This window comes from Etheostoma cragini, chromosome 7 (assembly GCF_013103735.1).
Source record: "Etheostoma cragini isolate CJK2018 chromosome 7, CSU_Ecrag_1.0, whole genome shotgun sequence".
In the NCBI taxonomy this organism is placed as follows: Eukaryota; Metazoa; Chordata; class Actinopteri; order Perciformes; family Percidae; genus Etheostoma; species Etheostoma cragini.
This window is the reverse complement of record NC_048413.1, coordinates 12,975,253-12,997,869: the sequence shown is the minus strand read 5'-3', so window position 1 is coordinate 12,997,869 and position 22,617 is coordinate 12,975,253. Positions and strand designations below refer to the sequence as shown.

Below are 22,617 nucleotides of genomic sequence, written 5' to 3'. Positions count from 1 at the left end.
TTTTTTTCACAATCAAAGGCCTTGCTGTGCCGATGACACCAAGCCAAAGAAAGTGCTGAAATAGTCTGCCAAAGGGTACTCTAAAACACAGCTGGGTTCCCCTGAGAAGTTCTAGGGGAGACCTGCTAGACACTTATAATTAACAGAGACCCATGTGTAAAAGGCATCCTTCTGTATAGACACACACACACACACACACACATACACAAACATACACACAAATGCCTGATGCAGCCCAAGCAGACGTAATCAAATCTCTCTGTCTGTGGTTGCTATAGGGAGGGAACATGATAGAGGAGACTATACTTCCATGCACACAGCCAGCCTTTTTAAAAGCATGAATATGGATTGAGATGACCACAATGTTTGAACATGAATAACACATGTATGCCAAAACCACACCACAACCGGTTCTGCATGTGTACCTCCTACCTCCCCCCCCCCCAGCTAAAGGGGGAAAAAGGAACCAAAAATATAAAAATAAATAAATAAATGCATCATTATGCATTGGTCATGGTCTCGTAGACCAAGGGCTAAAACAGAGCTCCCACTGTTCTGTGTTGTGATACGTAAGACCGGAAAAGACCGGACAAACCTAGCATGTGCATTTTTGTTTTTCCTTTAAAGACCTCATTATTTGGTTTAATTCAGCCTCTAACTATTAGGATCAATGCTGGGCTTGAACTACAGCAATGACATCATTGCAGCATGCTATAAGTCATGGTGACTGTCCGTGGAGAGGCCCCTGGGAAAAGATACAAATCCTCATACTCTCCGAAAATAAGATATACATGCTGCAAATTAAGGTTGCCTCTGCAGAGGTGCACTACAATCATTTAAAAAGTGCTTAGCACTGGTATATCTGTGACTCATCAGCCCACCAGTCTGGTAGTCATTTCTCTAGCATGTAAAGGATCACTTGCTGTATTAAAGAAGTGATTGCCGTACCAAAGAGGGGCTAAAGAGGGGCTCTCAACTGTTGAGAAGTTCCTCACTTCAAACATGGATGGGGGCAACAGACTCTTCAAACTTCAAAGTCAGTAAAGTCTAGCCTATATAAGTGTGGTTTGACTGAAGGGCTCTCATTTGTATGTACATAAAGTCGTCTCTTGACACTTAAAGTAATTGGTCAAAACTGCTATATACTGTATGTTAAAGGTGAGTAAAGCTAAAGGAGGCAAGCTCTGTAATCCCTAAGTAAAAATAAAACTAAATTTAAAAAAAGTTAGTACTGTGAAAAGAAAACTGTAAACTAAATAAAAAATTACTTAAAACATTGAAGACGAAGAAAAACATTACCAGGATAGAAAAGTATTATTTACTAGTCAATGAATACAAAATTGCATTATGAAGATTTACTCTTTCCATCAGTCATAAACATCAACATACTAAAGAGATTAACAGCTCTATTAACGGTGTTTGGTTGGTTCATTCAGAGCTGATAATTTCATGAGATGAAGGTCAGCCACTCAATCGACTTCTAAATGATCTAAGCTAAACCTCATCCTAATGTGTCATAAAAGTAGTCCTTGTTCATATTAAACTAACTGTCATAAGCTTCTCTGCTGACCCACATACAGCTGATCCTCAACCCATATTTACTTTTATGTATCTGGAATGTTTTGTCATATCACAAAAGTCCCCCTTCATTGGGAAAAATGTACCTTGATATTTAGATGCAGGAAGTGTCACGGAAAGCTTTATCCAGTCCTGGGAGGAGGGTAACCCAATTTATTTTACAATTGGGATTCAATGATTTATAAGTTATGAAACTGGGAAGGAAACAAGGTATGCTTCCAAGCTACAGTCCTGTCTTTCTCCTTGTATACAGATTTGTAAGATATAGTGAGAGCAACTAGAGCAGCACTTTTCTGTTTAGAAATATTATCATGGAATGATTAGTCATAACACGTCACAGGGTTGGTCCACACAAGTTATAAAGAACATATTTTCTCACATCATCTGGAGATATCTAGCCATACAGCTAGTTTCAGTATTATTTGACCAGGTTTTCTGGAGCCACCCAAATACAACAGAGATGAATGAAATTCCATGTGTGGTACTCCCAGCTTTAAAAAAATTTATTTCAAAAATCTTCAGCAACATCTTCCTCCAAAAACAATGTCCTGCTTGCTCTGGGTAATCCAATCTTAACACTTTTTATTGGAACTACTGTCTGCCAAAGAGAGATTCCCTTTGAAAATTGTTGACAGTAAGCTGACAAAAGGATTTGTTTCTGCTGATTCACAATCCTTCTGTGTGACTGAAGATCACAAGGAGGTGAACCACACTACACTACAGTGTCCTGCTGTTGTATGACCCTTCTATTTTCTTTTAGCTTATTTTTGGGCATTTTGCCTTTTCTGGAAAGCTGATAATATAGAGGTAGATAGGAAAAAATGGGGATATAGATAGGATATTACGCAGCTGAAATCGAGCCAGAAATGTTGCGGTTATGTGGCATGCAACATAACCACTTGGCTATTGTCTTTTGAATAGAGGTTTTGAGGCCATTCTGTACCTGCATCTCTCCGTTATCTCTGTGTGCAGGTAGATGCAATACAACCCTCCACAACTCTTTCTAACATTAATATGTTAGCATGATAATGTTAGCATGAAGCTAACAAAGTACAGCTGACAAACCGCTTACGCGGATAAAATATAGCTGAGTAGTAGGCCTATAATGTGGAAAGGGAATACATTTACAGCTCTTTATCACCTTTTAAGAAACACAATCATGTTTAATTAAAAAAAGAGACAAGATGGTTGCTATTTGTAATGGATTATATAATATAATATAATATCATATAATATAAACTAAAAAATGTATAGGGCTTGTTTGAGTTGAATGTACTTAAAATTGAGTAGTTTGTTATGTAAGGGATAATGTAGAGCGAGGCAGTTAAAATAGCGACTACAACCCCAACAGGGTGACCAGGTCTTGAATCAGCCTGAATGGGTTGTATTTGCTATAACAACTGCCTCGCTTTACATTAGCCCACTTATTACATGGCTACTTACCAAATAATTAATAATTTGAGGGAAAATATTGATTTGAATGGGAGCTTTTTGATTTAAATATGATTGTATTGCGTCCGCTAAAGAAAATAGTCAGTTCTGTCTCTATTGTTGGAATCCTGCATGCATAGCAACATAAACTCTGTAGCTAGCTGTTTAATGCAACTCTTTGTCTATTACTCAACACCACCCTAAGAGCTGTTGTAGTAGCCGTATGTTTTCTAAGGTACTGCCGTGATGGATAAATTAGAAAGCTGCTTTATTAATCACTGCAGGAATTGACACAACATGAAGAGTTGAAGTGAGCTTCGGACACCACACACGAAAAACGCATCAATGAAACAACAAATAACATTGATCCAAAAAGACATTACAGCCAGTGCTGTCAACATGTCAGACAATTTATATTCTAGCTTAATCACCATTCGGGCCTGCGGGGATGAACATGGCGATTGCAGATGTCCTTTCACTATACATACTGTATATATATATATATATATATATATATATATATATATATATATATATATATATACACTGTATATAGGATAGGAATGCACAATAAGACTGTTCCATGAAACCAAATGACCATCTGAAATCATCAAAATGACCTCAATAAATGGAAAAATTGTGAACAAAACTAATAAGTCAGTTCAGTCCAGTTCAGATGTGATATGAAGCAATTCAACTAGAAACTTCTATTTTACATCTACTATAGCTCACATACTTGTTGATCAACTGAGCAATGGTGTCACCACACATTTTACATACAGTACTGTGAGTGAAAATTCATTACATTTTGAAATTTGTCAAAATCAAAACAGGGCTACTTTTATTTGTGGCGTTTGCTTATTTCCTGTCTGATGATTAACAAAACAACAGTTGCAATGGGTAGCAGTGGAAGGTCAAGGTTTACACTTCTGTCAGCTTTTCAAAATGGCATGATAATTGAGTGTCAACAACAAAGCCAAAACCTGAGAATGAGAAAGTTAATTTAAGACTCTTAATCAAGCTTCACATCCAGGTCGGCCTCAACACATTTTAATTGCTGGATTTTAGTCATTGCTGAAAAACATGCAGTCACCCTTTAGCTGGGAAATACTTCCTTGGCATTTAGATTTGTGTATAGGGAGGACTTCCTGCTCCATGCAAAGATTTCAAACACACACAGAGCTTGTTGGTGTATTTTATAATAAGCCAGCAGTAACTTAGGGAGTATGAAGCCCAGAAAGGAAACTAGTTTCGACTCCTAGCTCAACTCCTACCTTTCCCATGAGACACAGAATTGTAAGTTATAGCCCCCAGGGGCTGTTGGGAAATAGGAAGTTTGGAAAATCAGATTGTGTTCAGTGTATACTGTCTGGATAATGGAGGTGAAACACCTGTCGTTTCACAGTGTAAAATACTCCTTCCATTCATGTCAAATTATAGTAAAACATGTAGAAAATGAAATACGTTACAAATGTTTTTTACCCAATTTACTACAAGTCATGTTATATAGAAGTGTGCCATTTCTGGATTTAAAAAAAATAAACTGTGGCATGAAAAATTGGAAGAAAGCTTTTGTGATTAAGAGTAAGAGCATGTGTGGGGAGAGGTAGGTAAGAGCCAAGGAGAAACATACAGGGATACAAAGGAAAAGGCTTTCTAAAAAGAGACAGATGAAAAAACGTCAATGAAGAAGCCAAATACAGCAGCAAACACTAAATAGTTGCCTAGTCATCCTCCAACCTAATCTCACAGAGGGATGAAAATGACAACTGAGGCTTACGGTAAAATAGACCAACTACCAAATGGTGACTACAACTTTAAACTTCCCACCAAATGCCTGCAAAATGAACTGAAAGCCTATAAAAAAACCTGACCGTGGAAAAAAAGTCAACTGCATCTGACCTTTGGAACCCTTTTCATTAAACTCAGCAAGTGGGAGGGTGGGAGGAGAGAGAGGGACATCTAATTTGAGGACATGAGAGGAAACAAGGAAGTTTAGATGAGACCTGCATGTGTGTATAATTGGTCTAAAGAGGAATTGCAAACATGTACACCACAGGTGGCCACAGGCCCTGTCTAAATAGCTAACCTTATAAAAGTCATTAAGGCATCTGAGACATGCCGTGCGAGTGTGTGTGTGTGTGTGTGTTTGTAAGTGTGTGTGTGTGTATGTGTGTGTGTATGTGTGTGTGTGTGTGTGTGTGTGTGTGTGTGTGTGTGTGTGTGTGTGAGAGTGTGACAGACAGACAGATAGTGATAATAGATACAATAGATAATAGATAGATAGATAGTGATAAGATAGAGATAAAGATAGATAGAGAAGAATGTGTGTGCTGGTCTGGGTATAGAACACATTTATGTGTGGCGGTATCTTTGCAAACCACATGTTACAGTGATCAACTGTGAGTAGCAGATCTTAGGCACACATTCAATGATTCATTTAACAAAACACTCTCACTGTCTACTCACAATGCCAGAGACATGATCCTGTGGCCCGAACAGAGAATTCATTTCCAATATGGCTTGTTAACCAGGGAACGTTACCTGATGTTGTGAACCGTCAACAGACCGGTCACTATCAAATGTCTACGCTTTGTTCCCCAATAAAAGTGATTCAATTTAATGAGCAGCAGTTTTTTCCTGGCAAATCTTAGAGTGGAAAAGAAATAGATTACAATCATCAAAAAAGAGGTTTTCTTAGTTATGTATAACTAATCCTAATCAAAACTATATTTTGGGCCAGATGAATAGGCTGAAAACACAACATTGATAGGCTATTGGGTAATAATTCTGTGTTGGTTTATCACTACAAGCGGCCCCTGGACTCACTTACCTTCTTCTGCAGGACATTAACCTTCCTCTCCTTGACATCCAGCATGTCCTTCATGTCTCTGATCTCTCCTGTTAGTGTGCTCTTTTCATCAGTCAGGTCCTGCAGCTGCTTGGTCTTCTTGGTCAGGAGCTGCTCCTTCTCCTCCAGACGCACCCGCAGTGCATCTACCTAGAAATGACCAAGACAAGATGTTAAGTACAGGTAAGAAGTCAGAAAGAAACTTGAACGGACCAATAGAGTTTGAACAGCAGTTAAGTAGATTGCAAGCTGCGTTTCATCACAAATTAATTACTTATACTAATACACAGGTAGACAGAAAGTCAGACAACAAGTGAAAAGGGGGAAATAAGTCAGAATGGGTAATATAACCAAATATTCATACAGTTAAGCCAGACAGGCAGATGGATAAGCAAGCTAATAGGTTGACTGTAATCTGTAATAAACTGTAAAAGACAGGAAACAGACCAGATTTGACTGACAGAAAAGAGACAGAAAAACAGAAACACTTATGAAAATACAAAGGGATACAGGCAAAAAACTATGAAAGCTTACACCACGTTTTTCTCTCCCAGTTCTCAGTCAGGTGGCCATATGTTATTATTCATTACTGGAACTGACATGTCTCAACACATTCACTTGTTGACATTTGGAAGTAGTAAAAGTTCAGCTGTGACCTACTATCCATGATATAAACCACTGTGGACTGATGCTGGGTGTGCGTGTATGTGCGTGTATGTGTGTGTGTGTATGCATGTGTATGAGAGAGAGCAAAGGAGACTGTAGCCTGTCCTATCATGTGTTATTGAGAGTGCTGTGTGATTGGGCCAGTGCTGCCACAGATCAGACTTCTCACACACTTCACACTCACACATTAAAGTCCTCTGTATATGGCTCTGTTCAATGAGATGAGTGATATCTGAGCTCACTCCAGAACTTCTTATTGGACATCTATTTGTGTTCTGCTGCACCGGCTACATTGACACGCACACACACATACACACACACACACACACACACATACACACATACACACATACACACACACACACACACACACACACACACACACACACACACACACACACACACACACACACACACACACACACACACACACACACACACACACACACACACACACACACACACACACACACACACACACACACAAGCACACACTACCCCTCTGTGGCTCTTCTTCTGTTGCCTCTGTTGCTCTTCTGATTAAATTACCAGCAATTATTGCAATGGTGTAATGAGCGAACCCATTTGAACAGAATTTTAAGTTGTGCATGTGTTTTTTATGAATTCAAGACACACAGAAACTGTAGATAAAGGGAGGCAGTGAGGGAGGCTTGTTAATAGTTGTTTTAACAACCCTCACATGGACACAAAGGGGACGTGTGAAAACACTTAGAGGAAAGGCTCTGTTGTACAATCCAGCTCATCTCTCAACAATTTACAAGGCAAGTAAGGAGATTCATTACAGGAGGGTGTAGTGGTGGAAAGTAACTAAGTATATTTACTCAAGTACTATACCAAAGTACAACTCTGTGGTGCTAAGGAAGAGTTTTCAACATTATGCTACATTATATTTGTACTATTTGAAAATAAGTTATTCTACAGTATTTATTTGACAGTTAGGGACTTTGCATATTGAGAGTTTCAAAACGTATAATGAGCATACAAAATACGATGGACTTTTACACTGCAAATTAACTAACAGCATAACAAATAGTTAAAATTGTCTCCGCACAGCTCTGACATATATAATTACTTTCTACAAATTGAAGAAACAGTTCAATATTTTGTGAAAAGGGATTATTCCCTTTCTTTCAAAGATGCAATATGAGAACAATTAAGAGATCACTACAGGGAGACAAATAGCTTAGCTTAGCATCAAGACAGGCGGCGGTGGGGACAGCTCACCTGCATGGTTCCTCTTGCCTCATTCAAAAATACACCTTCCAGCACCTCTAAAGTTAATTCCTTAGTTTTTTTGATTTAACATTCTGTTAAATGTGATACCCTAAGTGTGTACATACATACTTAGTGTATCACAACTAACAGAACTAAAGGAAAAACACTAACGAGTAACAAGCCACAGCAGAAAAAAACAATAATGTGGCACTAATTACTACAATCTCGAAAAAAACATACTGAGAACACAATTGAGAGGTACAGCTGTGTTGGGCCACAAGTAGTTCCTACCTGCCCGTATGTTTGTATATTCTTGTGTAAAATAGGAAAGCAACATGCAGGCCACAGAAACACAGAGGGTTCCTCTGAAGCAGTAGTATTAGAAGCAGGCCAAGACCCCCAGGTGTAAGATGGTGAAGTATTTATCTCATATTGCTCCTATGGCAGACAACCAGAGTCTAATACTGAGCCTTGCTCTGTCCTCCCCACTCCACACTGGCACACACACACGGGCGCACACACACGGGCGCGCGCATGCACTTACACATGCGCGCATGCACACACACACACACACTAGTGGTACCACTAATCCTTTGTTAGCACACGCACATCATCCTGTGCTGCGCCCATGTGCTGCCACATGAGTGTGTTTGTGCATATGTCTTTGCCACTGTGTCTGAGACAGAATAAGAGAGAAAGAGAGACCCCTCCTCCCCCCCAATACCACCTGGCAAGGAGCAATTTAGCAAGAATGTAGCAGAGAGGCCTAACAGGAAATCCCTGCTGTCTCACCTGCACTGGCCCACTAAGCTGTGATAGTACTGTACAGACGCCCTGCTAATACCCTCTTAAAGCACTCACCGCTGCCAGGCACAGTACACGAAAAAAGGAGGGAGAGATGGACCGATGAGGAGGGAAGGATGAAAGGATGGAGAGGAGATAGGGTGTATGTAAAGGGAGATATAAATGAAAGAGCGAAAAAAGCTGGAGAGAGATGATAGGAATCCTTAAGAGCACATTAACACCACTAACATGATGGTCCTCCACTTGCTCAAACAACGACTCCATCAGTATATATGTTACAGGAAATAGTGTATGGCTTCATCAGCTGGCACACATGCTGAGATGATAGACAGCTAACAAGTCAAGATTATTAACCTTCCGCTTCTCCTGCAATTTCCTCTCTGATTTTCCTGGTCTTCCAAAAACACCTCTCTCTTTCAACCCGACACTACTACCTCTCTTTCAACACTCCATCTCTCTAGCCATGCTCCAAACTCTCCAGGAGCTTTCCTATTGCCGTATAAAGGTGGGGGTCCGGGGGCGAGACAAAAGTAATTGTGTTGATGTGAGAAATCCCTCAAGTCCTCAAGCCGGGCTGTCTGTGGGACAGCCCACATTTTCCAGCTATGACTTTGTTAGTGTGTACATTTCTGTGTGTTTCCAAGTGAGAGCGATAACATGCAAAGCAGAACCCTTACGCTCCCTGGAAAAGCTGGGGTACTCATTCTACTTATGTAATTGGGTACAGGGGACTACACTCTGTTTTGTTATCACAGCTTTTTGTTGTTTTTGTTTAGTGAATGAGAAAATGACAAAATTGAAAGGTGAGGGAAAGAGGTAGAGGGGAACACTGCTGTCCAGTCTGGTCTGCAATTCAAATCCAAAAGGGACATTGGGGATTCCATAAAGGCGTTTCTTAGAAGAGATGACATACAAGCACATCTATGTCACCCCATATTCCACCCCCAAAAATCCCACGTATGATTTCCAGCCCCTCACTCAGCACCATATCCTTTTAAAAAATGACTTGGATATATTTCCAAGATTCTGTGGTTGCACAACTATTAATTCTTTGCAATTAGGGAAGTGCTGTTCGAATTTAGTTTACCTATTAGTCACACACTAATAACCACTAAAGAATGCATGCAGCCCATGCACACATGCATATATTCAACAGTATTCACATGCATGTACCTGCAATTAAACAAAATAAAACAAAAAAAATAAATACATCCTCCTTTTCCTTGACATCCTCTTTCATGCTTGCAATGACAGCCAAATGTGGATTCTGGACACTAGCTAGCAAAGTACAACAGAGGCTTAAAGAAAACAGCTTCTCTGTTTGTCCTCACCTCCCTTTTTCTTGTCTCCCATTTCATCATAAAAGTTTTTCTGGCAGAAGATTCTGCAAAGGTATCAGGCCCAGAGTCGGCTCCGGGCCACAATGAACAACACAGGGACTATATGAGTAGACCACAGTCAAAACGGCAGAACCAGAGACGATGGGGAGACCACAGCAAAATTCCAGGGATCCACCAATACTAGCATACGCACACACTGACAGTTGCTCTCTCACTCACCCATTTTTGAGCAAGTAAAGTAATAGGTTGACCAGAAAAAAATATCTTAATATGATCTCTTATCTCACTCTAGCTGTTTAAATATCTCTGACCTTAATGCATGAACACATTTCTCAAACACACACACACACACACACACACACACACCGCAACTGACAACACCACCATGAAAGGTGTTTAATCCCAAGAGTGGGTCTGGTGGAGTGTATAGGACATCTGAACTCAGGTCTGCTCAGGCGGCTGCGGTGCACTAAACACAGCTGTCTGAGTTATTCACTTCTCTGGCTGTATGACGTCCTGCCAGCCTGTATAAATACAGCACAGGGCATAATTTATTTAAAGGCTCATGCTGTGAAATTAATCATCTAAATTTATGAACTAATGTTCAACTAATTCATGTTTGTCTAGCAATTAATGTGGCCAAGTCTGGATTGTATCACTAAAAGAAGGAAGGCTATCTCATTTTAAGATGATGTTCAATCACCAGAAAGTCCCCCATACCAGCTTTAATCGTTTAAATATATCTGTGTATTGTTTCAAAGAGAAACCAACACCATCTCGTATGCTGAAGAAAGAAGATAATGGATGTGGACTGCTGGGCCAGTTGCTGTTAGTTTTGCTGTCACTCTGATTAATTTCTGCATTATCAAAGACTGATGAAAGGTTAATAAAAAAATGGCCAATCCAGATTATGAAATACTTGTTTGCAGAATTAACAGATGGTATACAGTATAAGCACCTGACTGTGAGTGTCTTTTAGCTCACACAGATGTGAGGAGAAGCGCTAAATGATCCATAGTTTCTAGATGAGGCAATAGAAACTTCCGATAGATGTCAAGAAGTCACTGTTGAAGGTTGTGAAGTTAGACAGAGTGCGTTTTTTCATATGAGAGCATTAATGCATTTTGGCATGCATGTGTGTGTGCACAGGTGCAGCGGTAAATTGCACTGTCAAACGGAAGAATGAGGCATTTCACAGAGCAACTGTGAACAAGGGCTGAGCTTCTCTAAGACCCTGCACTGATTCTGGGTTCTTTCATTTACACACACAAACACACACACACACACACACACACACACACACACACACAGTATATGCAAGCACATGCACACACAGAAGATTTCCTCTCCACCTGAGCTGGCCGCACCAGACATGACGACATTGGGGCTGATCTGTGCGGAAATAAGGGACGTTCCCTGTCCTGGGTCTTAGGCTGGGTGTCATTTGAGGTGTGTCATCAAAGCCAGGGTTAAGGCAACAGCTTTGATCAGGAATCGTATAAAAGACAGATCACCTCAGGGCCTGCTTAGGATAATAATCTGATGTAAACTGCCTCACAGCAGGGGCTGCGATGTGGAGTTTGGGGCACAGTCTCATTGTACACTCTAACATCTGTGGATCAAACAATGGCAACACAGCTGTCTGACCACAGGCTACAGACGGAACATGGGAAAGTGCAGATGTAAAAAAAAAAAAAGGACAAGGACGCTAACACGCACAGACACAGAACTCCCACTAACAACACTAACAAAAAGATCTTTGTCAATATAATGAATGAATGTTTTTTTCCCAAAGCACGAAAGTCAATCATGTCATGCTTTTGGTATTGTACCAGAGGATGGATATGACACAGAAAATGTAGAAGACTCAACCCCAAGTACCATCACACTAACCCACACATCTGCCTCATTCCCTCTTTTGCCCTCCATCCATCATCATTACCTCCTCCAGCAAAAATGGACACAAACACACATGCACATATAAAGGAAGAGACGCTGCAGGCGTTCCACCCCCCCATTAACACTTGCTCCTGCTTTGATTATTTTTCCTGATCATTTCCACACTTGCACACCAGTTGCTACATCCTGTTTCCAGGGAATCCATTTCCTGTCAAACCACCGTGAGCAGTCACTCTGGCAAACAACCGCACAGTAGGGCTTGATTAAGTAAAACAGTTTCAGGTCATTCTGCTGATCTGTATAACACACCTTCATGATCATATAGTAGAGAAAACACTGGGGTTGTCACTTAATAAACCCATTGAAATCTATAAGTGAACCATCTCCATGACGACTGAGCAAAATCTCATCTGCTGATGTTTCTTCAGTCCTTTTCTATTACATACATTGTGTAATTGACAGGGGTTACATTCAGGCAGAAAAAAGCAAACATTCATCCATGATTTTCATCTACGGTATCAATCAAAAATGATTCCATACAGTTCTTCCCAAAAGTTATTTGTCATTAATATCTGTCCTGTGTGGCTCGCTACTTTCCACTTTTTCGTGTTAATAAAGAGAACAACAATTTGCTCAGAGCAACAATAGATCAGAATGACAGAAAAAGCAATACAAGGCATGGCCTGTTGCACTTTTTCATTGTGAAATGAATTTGACAAAATCATTATAGAATATATATTCCAGTTGTTCACATATTTGACCCCAGTATAATTTGCAGAGATGAGCAGTATTTCAATTAAATGTATTTAAAATACGTATTTAATAGTGTTTTGTAATTTGTGTTTTACTGGACAGAAAAAGTAAATATGTAATTAATAACTACATGCATTAATTGGTAATTCTGTATTTAAACTGACTAAAATCCCTTACTTAATATATATATACTGTTATTCTCAAATGTGACACATTTGTATCTCCAGGTTTAAACTTTAGGAAAGAAATGCAAGTGAATCAAGTGTCTTGTCGGGTCCAGCAACATTGTAAAGTATCATAATTAATTTGTGTTCTCCTGGACTGCAGTGTTAGGGGGTAAATAAAGGAGAATACTAATATGTACCCCCATGGTTAAAGAGAGCTGTTAACATGTACTTTCATATGGATGGTAACACTCCCAAACACACTAAAAGCTAAAAGGCAATACTTTAACCACAATTTTAATGATTCCTTTCGAATAAAATCCGCTGGATTGGAGTGGATTGTGTGTGTGTGTGTGTGTGTGTGTGTGTGTGTGTGTGTGTGTGTGTGTGTGTGTGTGTGTGTGTGTGTGTGTGTGTGTGTGTGTGTGTGTGTGTGTGAAATTAGAGGTTAAGTGGTCAGAGCAAAGCCGGGTGACCCTGAGGAACGAGGAGGTCAAACAAAAAGAAAGGAGAGTATTGTCTCTGGCTGTCTCTATCAGCACCTCAGTGCCTACTGGTTAACCAGCCACTGACTGACAGCAGGCCAAGCAAAACCGTAATTACTCTCTTGTGTTTGTGTGTGTTTTTGTTTAATTTCAAAATGTGCACAGATAGAAAACGTAAAAAAAAAATGTAAAGAGATTACACACATGCACTCCCCAAAGACCAAAAGAGCCGACAATCATATGTGTGCACACACCTTCGACTCCTTCGGTTGAGCACATATTTACCTCGTTCCCTGTGTAAACCATTAAATATCTCATCCCCATTCTGACCCCAATAACTCCACTTTATGACTTTTCCACATGGCCTCTGAAGAACTTGCGAGGGCTTTATTTTGGACCGCGCCATGTTTGTTCTGGGGGGCCTGACGCTTTGGTACTCACACTGCATCCCAAACCGCACCAACCCAGGAACCCAGGAGCATTCTGTTGGGTCTGAGAGTTGGAACCGTGGTCAGTCAGGTTCAGATGAGGTCATATTATAACTGGTCTGCAATGGATTCATCACGAGAGGCCCAGGTTTTAAATGTGAAGTTGATAATTAGTTGTCAACCTTTAACAGGAACTGTTTTCCATTTGTTTATGCCAACCACCACACGGTTGTCTTCAGTGTGTTAATCAAGGTAATTTGTACATACACTCTTTCTTGCAGTGGTACCAACAGATGAGGGATGATAACAGATAGAGGAGAAGAAGTAGTAGGCGAGAAAATGGGGAGAGAGAAAACAGATTGAGGAAGATTGTATGGATGGAAGAGAAAACATGGATGAGGAAGCAAAAGTGAATGAGGCAGAAAGAAGAACAGAGAGTGAGAACACAGGGGGAGGGGGGGGTATAGAGGTGGAGTGTAACCAGGTTGAGGCCACATCTTTTCCCTGCTTCACTACTTATATAAACCATTAATCAGCAAAGAGAACAAGGAAAGATCAACAAAAATGGTCCAACAGGGACCACGGCACACTACACCATAGCATCGCTCACTGACAAAGGCCCGCAGCCTTCTACATCCATCAAGCAACTCTATTCTCTTCCTTCTCACTTCATCCTGTCACTCCATCTATTCTAGATTCTTTCCCTCTCCAGATTCTTTTTTTTTTTTTCATGTTTTCCCTATTCATCACTGTCGCTATGGTTGATGTTAGCAAGTCGTTTTTGAGTCATTCATATCTTCTCCAGGTCATTACACCTCAACCTCAAAATTATAACTCAGTGGAGGTTTTCTGGCAGACACTGCAAATGCTGGTGATGAAAGAGAACAAAAAATATTTGAGGTCACATCTGAGAAAGTTAAACCAAAACACCACACACTGCTCTCTGTAAACACAGACATGTTGCCACATTGCAGAACATACATTAAAGGCGTGCTGCTGCTAACACTTCTATTGGCTTTCTGTGAAGAGGAACATATCAAACAGTATGTTGTGGTGTTATTTATGTGTCTTTGACTTAAAAACCTTGAACCTACTCCAGGTCTGGAGTTCCCCTGTGTGGGTGAGTTGCCACCTGCAAAATGCTTGCCTCAAGTGATGAACATCGTCTAAATCAATGCATATCAACCTTCACAAAATGAAAACCTTCACTAATATCTGTCAAAGACATTAAACACAACATGATTTGGTTGCACTAAAATTAAAGGTAATAGTTCAGATTATGTGACTCTTAAGGCATTATTATATTACTAAAGAAAACAGCAGAAACAGCAATATTGGGACAGTTATAGATGACAACACAGAAGTTATAAAATAATGTGCAAACAGACACTCAGGGCCCTATCTTGCACCTGGCGCAGCGCAAAGCCCAATGCAAGTGTCTTTGCTAGTTTAGGAACGACACAGTTGTTAACGTCCCATCCAGCGCACACGTCGTTTAAATGGCCAATGCACCTGTCCACATCTTTTGCGCCCATGGGCATGCTGGTCTTACAGAGAGATGTGTTCAGGTGAATTCTTGAGGCACCGGGAAGTAATCGCACCATTGAACAAAAAACTGGTCTAAAGTCAGTGACGCAGCTTTTCATTGTTTTTTAACAGCACATTAGTAAACTGTGCTTAGGCACAGCGTGCGTACACTATACTTGTTACACACCCAGCAAAGTGCAGCAACGCACACACATGCAAAGTGCCCAGTGCACAGACCAGATCAAACTAGCAAAAGTGGATATGGACAGGCCATTAACACTTAGTTTGTTAAAATAAGGCCATCAATAACCTAAAGGAAATGTGTTTTTCATGGCATAACATTACAATAACCATGCATAAATGAGTGTTTTCCATGTTAGATTATTCGAAATATTGCATAGATTTTGGCCATTCAGAATGAGTTAAATCACCGTCCTCGCAGTATGTGGAGCTGGGGAGATCCCCACTTAGTGTTGCAGTAGAAAGATAGTTTGCTTCTGGAGGAGGCCGGGTAAGGTCAATAAAATCAGTCAGTTATAATACAACTATTTGCTTAACTTTTATATCTCTGCAATATATGCATCACCATGACCTTTGTAGCTTAAGTAGATACTGTTTTAACTGTGGTTTGTCCTTTAGCTGGCTCTTGGAAAAGTAATTAAGTAAATTATAAAGTAAAATAGTAAATTGTATTTTGTATTGTATTTTCCAGAAAAAGATCAGAGTACACTCCAAGTGAATAATTCAAATTGGAGGTCCACCTAAGCATGTCATCACAGAGACAAAGTGTGACTGGGAAAAGCTGAATCAGATAAACAGGCCCACGTGTCCTAACAGTCTGATTTGGCCTCATTGAGTCCAATGTTTATAGTCTAAATGATGTTCTTGAAGTTAAAGCACATTCAAGCCCCTTTTTACCAATGAAGTTGCGGTCTGCTCCTTTGTTGCTGGCTGGTTAAATATTCAGAGAAGGTCTCTGATAGGTTACCTGATCGGCTGGAGTATAGTTACAGCCAGGCATTGTCACGATTGGGGCAGGAATGACAGATACGCATACTGTATTAATGGGTTAATTTACCACAGACGTGGGCAGCAGACTCACAATGCTCTCACACACTAGCATACACTCATTTTTTTCCACATTTTCAAGTTACCTGGAGCCGTATTTAATCACGCCCATTAAGAAGCTGTCCTTAACTTTGACTGACAAATAAATGCACTTCAATTTTCTCATTCCCTCGCTCACAGTGCCTGCACTGTTCCCTGACTGCTCCCTTCTTGATTCCATCCTGATCTGAATTGCTTTTAGAGACAAGTGTCTGTGAGATGAAGCTGCTCCTCATGTCTGGTAGACACCAGTCTGTCTCTGGTGGAATGGACTACTGTCCCAATCACTGTCATTCATGATGAGACCCAACTGGCACACACAACAACACACACACACACATTTGGGGAGGGGTACGATGCCCCATTAGTCTTGGGTAAAACAGAAAGAAAATCTGGGCCTCTTGAGGCATTTTTAATGAGACGTCAGAAAGCTGAAACAAACTGCTGAAGGGAGATGAAGTAATAATATGAGTGAATGGAAGGAATGAGGTGAGAAAGGGAGATCCTATGAGAACGGCTATGCTTTATAGCCCAATGACTGACAGACAGTAGAAGAATGCAGGGCCACGGCTGGCCTCAAGCAAACTCAATATCTTTACTCATCCTCCGGTTTGCCCACTTAGTCCAGGAAACCCTAGCCTTTTCCCAAGAGGGGGAAATGCCACTACAATAGCAGGGAAAAACTACTGGAGACCGGAGATGAGAGTCCAGCAATCAGCACTGACAGCGTACGTGTTTTTGTGTGTAAGTCTTTGCGTGTGTGTGTGTGTATATGTATTTGCGTGTGTTTGTGTCTTTGTAGTGATCAAGACTGTCTGATCTGATCACTGCCCACTGTAGTAGCCTATGAGAAGTGAGAAGAAGGCAGTTTACAGAGCACAGTGATGTGCCCAGTGAACATTATTTCATTTCCCCCCAACACAGGTCTGCTGCAGCCACCATGATTTTTCAAAATTGAAACAGGCTGGGTGGGTGGTGGGGGTGACATGTCTCCTGGTCTCGCCCTAAAGTTTCACCGATGGCAAGAGGGCACACGTGCACACAAAGGTTTCTTTACATGCCATTTCAGTAGGACACACAAACAACAACCACCCTCTGAAAACCAATTCCTTTAAGTATGATGTATTCTGCTTACTGCGAGGGCCAAAATTCCTTGCACATGTATGGACAATTAGGCCTAATTTTGGCCCAAATTGCTTCCTGTAATGATGAGTGGACATAGTTAGCAGGCCATTTTCAACTGCCTAGCACAAAGAGATCTAAAGTATCAGTTCCAAGTCTAGAGAGTGATGGAGGAAAATGCTAACACTCACCCACACTTCCATATCTCTGCATACAACCCACCTCCATTCCTAACAGCAAAATCTAAAATCGTTAGAGCCAAAGAATTAAGAAACTTCAAACATGCTGAAGAAAAAGCTGCCAGCTTTCTCCAGCTTTCTGACTGACCCGCCCACACGTACCAGCCCACTGGTGGTCTAAACGAACCACACACATAGACATTATTTCCACCAACCTAAACGTCCATTAGAGAAACAAAAAGAGAAAGAAACCAAGGCAGAAAAAGACAGAATTGTGTACACTTGCAAAGATTGTGATGATATCTGTCATCTCATAAGTATCTGTGCATGCAAGTTAGTCATAAAAGGTTATTTTTCCAGGAACAGCTCACATTCATCATGATCACTGTAAATGTGCCAGTGATGGTCAAACAATATGTGTGTGTGTGTGTGTGTGTGTGTGTGTGTGTGTGTTTGTGTGTGTGTGTGTGTGTGAGACAGGGAGAGTGAGTGTGTTACTGACCTCTGTCTGCAGTGTATTGGCCCGTTGCTCCTTGGCGCTCAGTGACTCCTTTAGCACCTCGATGTGCTGCTTGCAGTCTGAATTCTGATTGGTCAGAGTTTCTAGTTTGGTCTGCAGGGCCTGCATCTCCGACTCTTTCCTGTTCAGCTCCTGCTTCAGCTGCTCTATCTGACAATTACAGAAACACAAGCACACATTTGTTATGAAAACCTGTAAGTCACCATTAAGTCAATTGATATAGAGTACAAACGTACTTGCGGATAACAACAACTTTCAAAGTGAGAAAAAAATATTTTTTCAAGCAAACACACATGCACGTCCACAAACCACATATGCAAAAACATGCAAAAACACACCAACGTGTGTGTTGGTGTTGTGTATTACTGAATGTGACAATTTTCCCCACACATTGTCCGCTATAAACAGAACGTTTTGAAAGAGGCTTAAACATGCTAAACATACGAGTGTGCGATATGAACAAAATTGATAGTGGGAAAGCTATCTTGTCATTTAAAATCAAGGTGAAAAGGTAAACTTTTTCATTCTACTTAACCAAATTGTTTAACTATAATAACATTAAAAATCATCCATTTAACACTGAAATTAAAAACTGTAAATTCCAAATACTGCATGTCCATTTTTTCATGATGCATTAGGAGAGATGATATACAGTATTGAATTATCATCCATCCTACATTACCAGTCCACACACAGGGGAGTCCCAGGCCTTCTGTCTGCCCTATGGACACACCAAGCCAAACAGCCAAAGAGGGAAATTGCATGCAGACTCCAATATATAGCTGACAAAGTACAGATTGCTTTAAGGAAGGCCATACAGAGTGCGACAGAAAACCACAAAGGAAATCAAATGCATTTACAGAGCAAGGTTTCTGTGCTGAGGCTAGCCATGTTCAGAAGATTGTCATCTGTCTACTGGTGCCAAAAATGCACATAGCTGATTTGAGTGGAGATTTCTCTAATTGTGTGAGCAGGGTTCACTTCATAATGGGGGAATACTGACTGGCCAATCAACTCTCACTCATAAAAATAAAGAGTCCGAGAGACGGGGTGACTGAATAATAGGAAAAAGGAGCCAAAAGGTGAGGTGGAGTCAAAAAGGGCCCTATGAGGTGAAATGGTGAGAGAATAGTCAGACAGAGAGAAGAGGAAGTGGGAATATAGTAGGGAGAGGACTAAAAAGATTATGATAAAGTGACAGAGCATTATAAAACAATTAAGGAGCAGGAATATTACGTTGAATGAAAAAAATATTGAGAGAGGAGAGAAGCTAACGAGAGGGGTACTTCTTTTTGTTCTGTTATCCAGGGATGTTGGGGGGGGAGGATGAAGGTGGGAGCTGTTCTGATGGAAGACACACATGGTGACAAGGCCTGCTCCTACAGAGACACAAAGACAAGAAGACAGCAAGCCACTAAAATATGGCATACAGCCAGCGGGAAAATAGTCCAGGTTTCCCAGCTGGCTGCGTGCTCCTCCACACTCCTCCACACTCTGCACTCTTTAACCGCACCGCCAAAGCTTCAGAATGTTGCACTTGGTGAAGTCAGAGACGATTATCTAGGTAAATAACTAACTTATAAACTAATATCCATGTGTCATTCTTGAAAAAATGTTTTCACAAGCAACTTTCTAGTGTTTGAGTATATTAAAGCTCACAGAGGAAACTAGAGGACAGGGATGCTGTCCTCTCTGGTTTCTCTTATCATAGTCTCACCTCAACACCAGTCGCCACCACCGCTGAAAGACCAGTACCCTAAACACTTCAAGGATATAGAATGAATCTGTGTGTCTGTGCATATCCATGCACGTGGTGTCTCTCTGTGTAACGCAGAAAGATGAGACATGGGAGAGTGAGCCAGGGCCATCACTATGATGTATATCGTCCCAGGTCAGTAAGAGTGAAGAGAGAGCTCTTTCCTCTGTCGTTGTAAGCTCGCATTCATCTGTCAGGGTCCCATTCATAAAAACATCTCTTTTATGATTGCATCAGGAACTTCCCCGATGCAATGACAAATGGGCCCTACAAAGAGCGCCATTAATGAACAAAAGAGAAACATTTTCACATGGAGAACTACTCATGGGCCTCAGCCATCATGGACACTCAGCTAGAAACTCTGTGAAACTTGAAACTACATGTTTAAATACGGCTCCTGTAGATATGTACATGTGTCTATTCAAATGTGTGCATATCAGTTGGGGCATTCCATCCTGTGCACACTGTGTCCTAATGAATAAACCAGTATACAGCCTGGAAGAGAGACATTTTAGTCAGGCCTTTCTAAAGGACTTCCTGCCAGCTGAAGGTAGGACAGTAAACAGATACGGTTCACTGTTAGCTGATAGGACCTGAGTTTGCTCCCTCAGAACAGTCAGCAGTCACAGATAGGAGAACAGTTCAAAGCTTGGTCATCACACAGGTAAGGTAGTTAAGGCCCACAAGCATTTCATAGGGAAAAAAAGAAAAGAAACCTCTTTTAAGCGTTGGAGTTTTTGGTATCCATGCAACAAAAAAGCCTCAATATAGCATGCCAAAAGGACAAAACGCACTGTAGCATGCAGTAAGGCATCAAGATTTCCTATCAATCATGATTGCTCCTCTATGAGCATGCAATGGTACATAACAGGTTCTCACACAGTCGTAATTGATTCTTTAAGGTAAACATGCATCAGTCAGGCCATGCAGTATCTGCTCAGATAGCATGCAGAGACATTCTACCTTAGTCTTCATGAATTTAGAATGGCTCTTGTAGACTTCCACATGCTTGAGCTCATTGTGCCTTTCGTCAGGGTGCAGCAGGCCGCTGGTCTTTAACATCTGGACCTCATCCTCTAAGTCTCTGATGTTCCTCTCCAGGGAGGAGATCTTTGTGTCCTGCACCAGCAACAGTAGGTAGGCAAAGAATCAGCAAATATCTGACTTAGGATATTAGGCTCTGGACTTTAACAAGGGCTTACTTGTCTCATATGTTATTGATGTATCTATCAATTTATCCTTCGAAAGTGTCATTAAAACACCTCTGCACAACTGTTCAATCACAGTTTGAAGTCAGATTGTTGATTTTGTAAAGTTACAGAAATATTCACAGAACAGCTCCTAGCGTCCTGTATCTAGATTATAACCTATCAATGTGTACCCCTTTTTTGACTAGTATGTCTGGTAAAACAAGGAAAGAAAAGAAATAGGAATAGGAAAGAAATATCAAGGCAAGCAGTTGAGTACAGCCAAGATGTTTTCCTTTTCCACCAGTATCTATGAGGGAATGGAAGGGTCTGTCATGGACAGGTCCTGAGGTTTAAAGCTGCATGGGTTCAGACATACGTTAAATGCTAAACCTTGGAAGAGAAGAGAAAGGTAATTGAATAAATGGAAGCAGATTGCATGATGCCATCAGCACAAACCACAGGCAACATGTAAGTATTTGACCTTTATTACATCCTCTGACATCAGCCCTGCTGCATGTACCATCCCAAACACACGTGGGTCAGGCAAACAGGAATGCAAAACGGTAAATACACACACACACACACACACACACACACACACACACACACACACACACAAACACACTCTAGAGGAATCCCCCTACAAAATATACAAATGCCCACACACATACTATGCTATTCAATTATTTCCATTACTTCATGTTTATTGCTGTATCATAAGCCATGCTATATCTTTGCATTCTAATTGTTATCTGTTTCTGCTCCAGAGAAAAAAAGAAAGAAAAAAAACTCAACAAGAGGAAGAGAAACAAGGCAAGCCCAAAGAAAATACAGAGGTTAATGTAAAAAAATAACATCCGGTACAATAGTAATGCACATAAAAAACGTCTAGCCTCGCACAACCTCCCACTTTCACTACGTTGATCATAGACTTTATGCAGCGCCTAAAACTGGAATATCTCAGATTTACACTATGTGGTTCCATTGACACATTTGGTAAGACTTGGCAACCTTTCTTTGATATTGTGGAAGCTAGGCAATAAATACCCCCTCTGCTCTTATCCTAACTCTTGGTTAAGATATCTGAGGTGTGATGTCAATAAGTATGTACAGCAGCTTTGTACTTTGATTATTATCTTAATTGTTTATCATACAGGACCTATTGTGTTCATGTCTGTGTATATACTGTAAATAGTTTTGTAAAACTATTTTTGTAATATTTTATATAATTTGTATGCAGTCTGTACTGTTTGTTTGCTTTCTAAAACACCAATGAACAGACGTTTAAAAAAGAAAAAGCTGGGACTCAAAACATGATCGTGCTGCCTTCTGACCCAGGGAGAATTTATGATAGTGATAGAGCACAACACAAACAAATGTGTAGCCCATGGTGAGTTGACAGAAGGATTTAGAGGTGGTCACACATTACTTTACCTGCCAGATAACGTCAGGATCAAAACAGAAAGGGGCGTTGGTGTTCTGTAATCACAAAACGGAAGCATACACCACTTAGAAAAAGAAACAACACAGACAACACAGAAACTGAAATAACACACACACACATGGGATGATGAATTTGGC

General features: G+C 40.6%; 1 protein-coding gene across 7 annotated transcripts in view; it reads right to left on the bottom strand.

Annotated features, from left to right (window-relative positions):
* The window catches only part of LOC117947513 (ERC protein 2), a 142,014-nt gene that overhangs the window by 102,714 nt on the left and 16,683 nt on the right, over positions 1 to 22,617 (bottom strand). For 3 of the 7 annotated variants that reach the window (XM_034876496.1, XM_034876500.1, XM_034876495.1), the window contains exons 6-10: positions 22,471 to 22,515; positions 20,810 to 20,965; positions 19,377 to 19,469; positions 18,073 to 18,240; positions 5,843 to 6,010 (exon numbers count right to left, since the gene is read on the bottom strand). In XM_034876496.1, coding sequence (XP_034732387.1) covers positions 5,843 to 6,010; positions 18,073 to 18,240; positions 19,377 to 19,469; positions 20,810 to 20,965; positions 22,471 to 22,515 — 630 coding nt within the window. The remainder of the gene's footprint in view (positions 1 to 5,842; positions 6,011 to 18,072; positions 18,241 to 19,376; positions 19,470 to 20,809; positions 20,966 to 22,470; positions 22,516 to 22,617) is intronic. The other 4 variants (XM_034876499.1, XM_034876502.1, XM_034876501.1 and 1 more) reach the window with 4 other exon arrangements.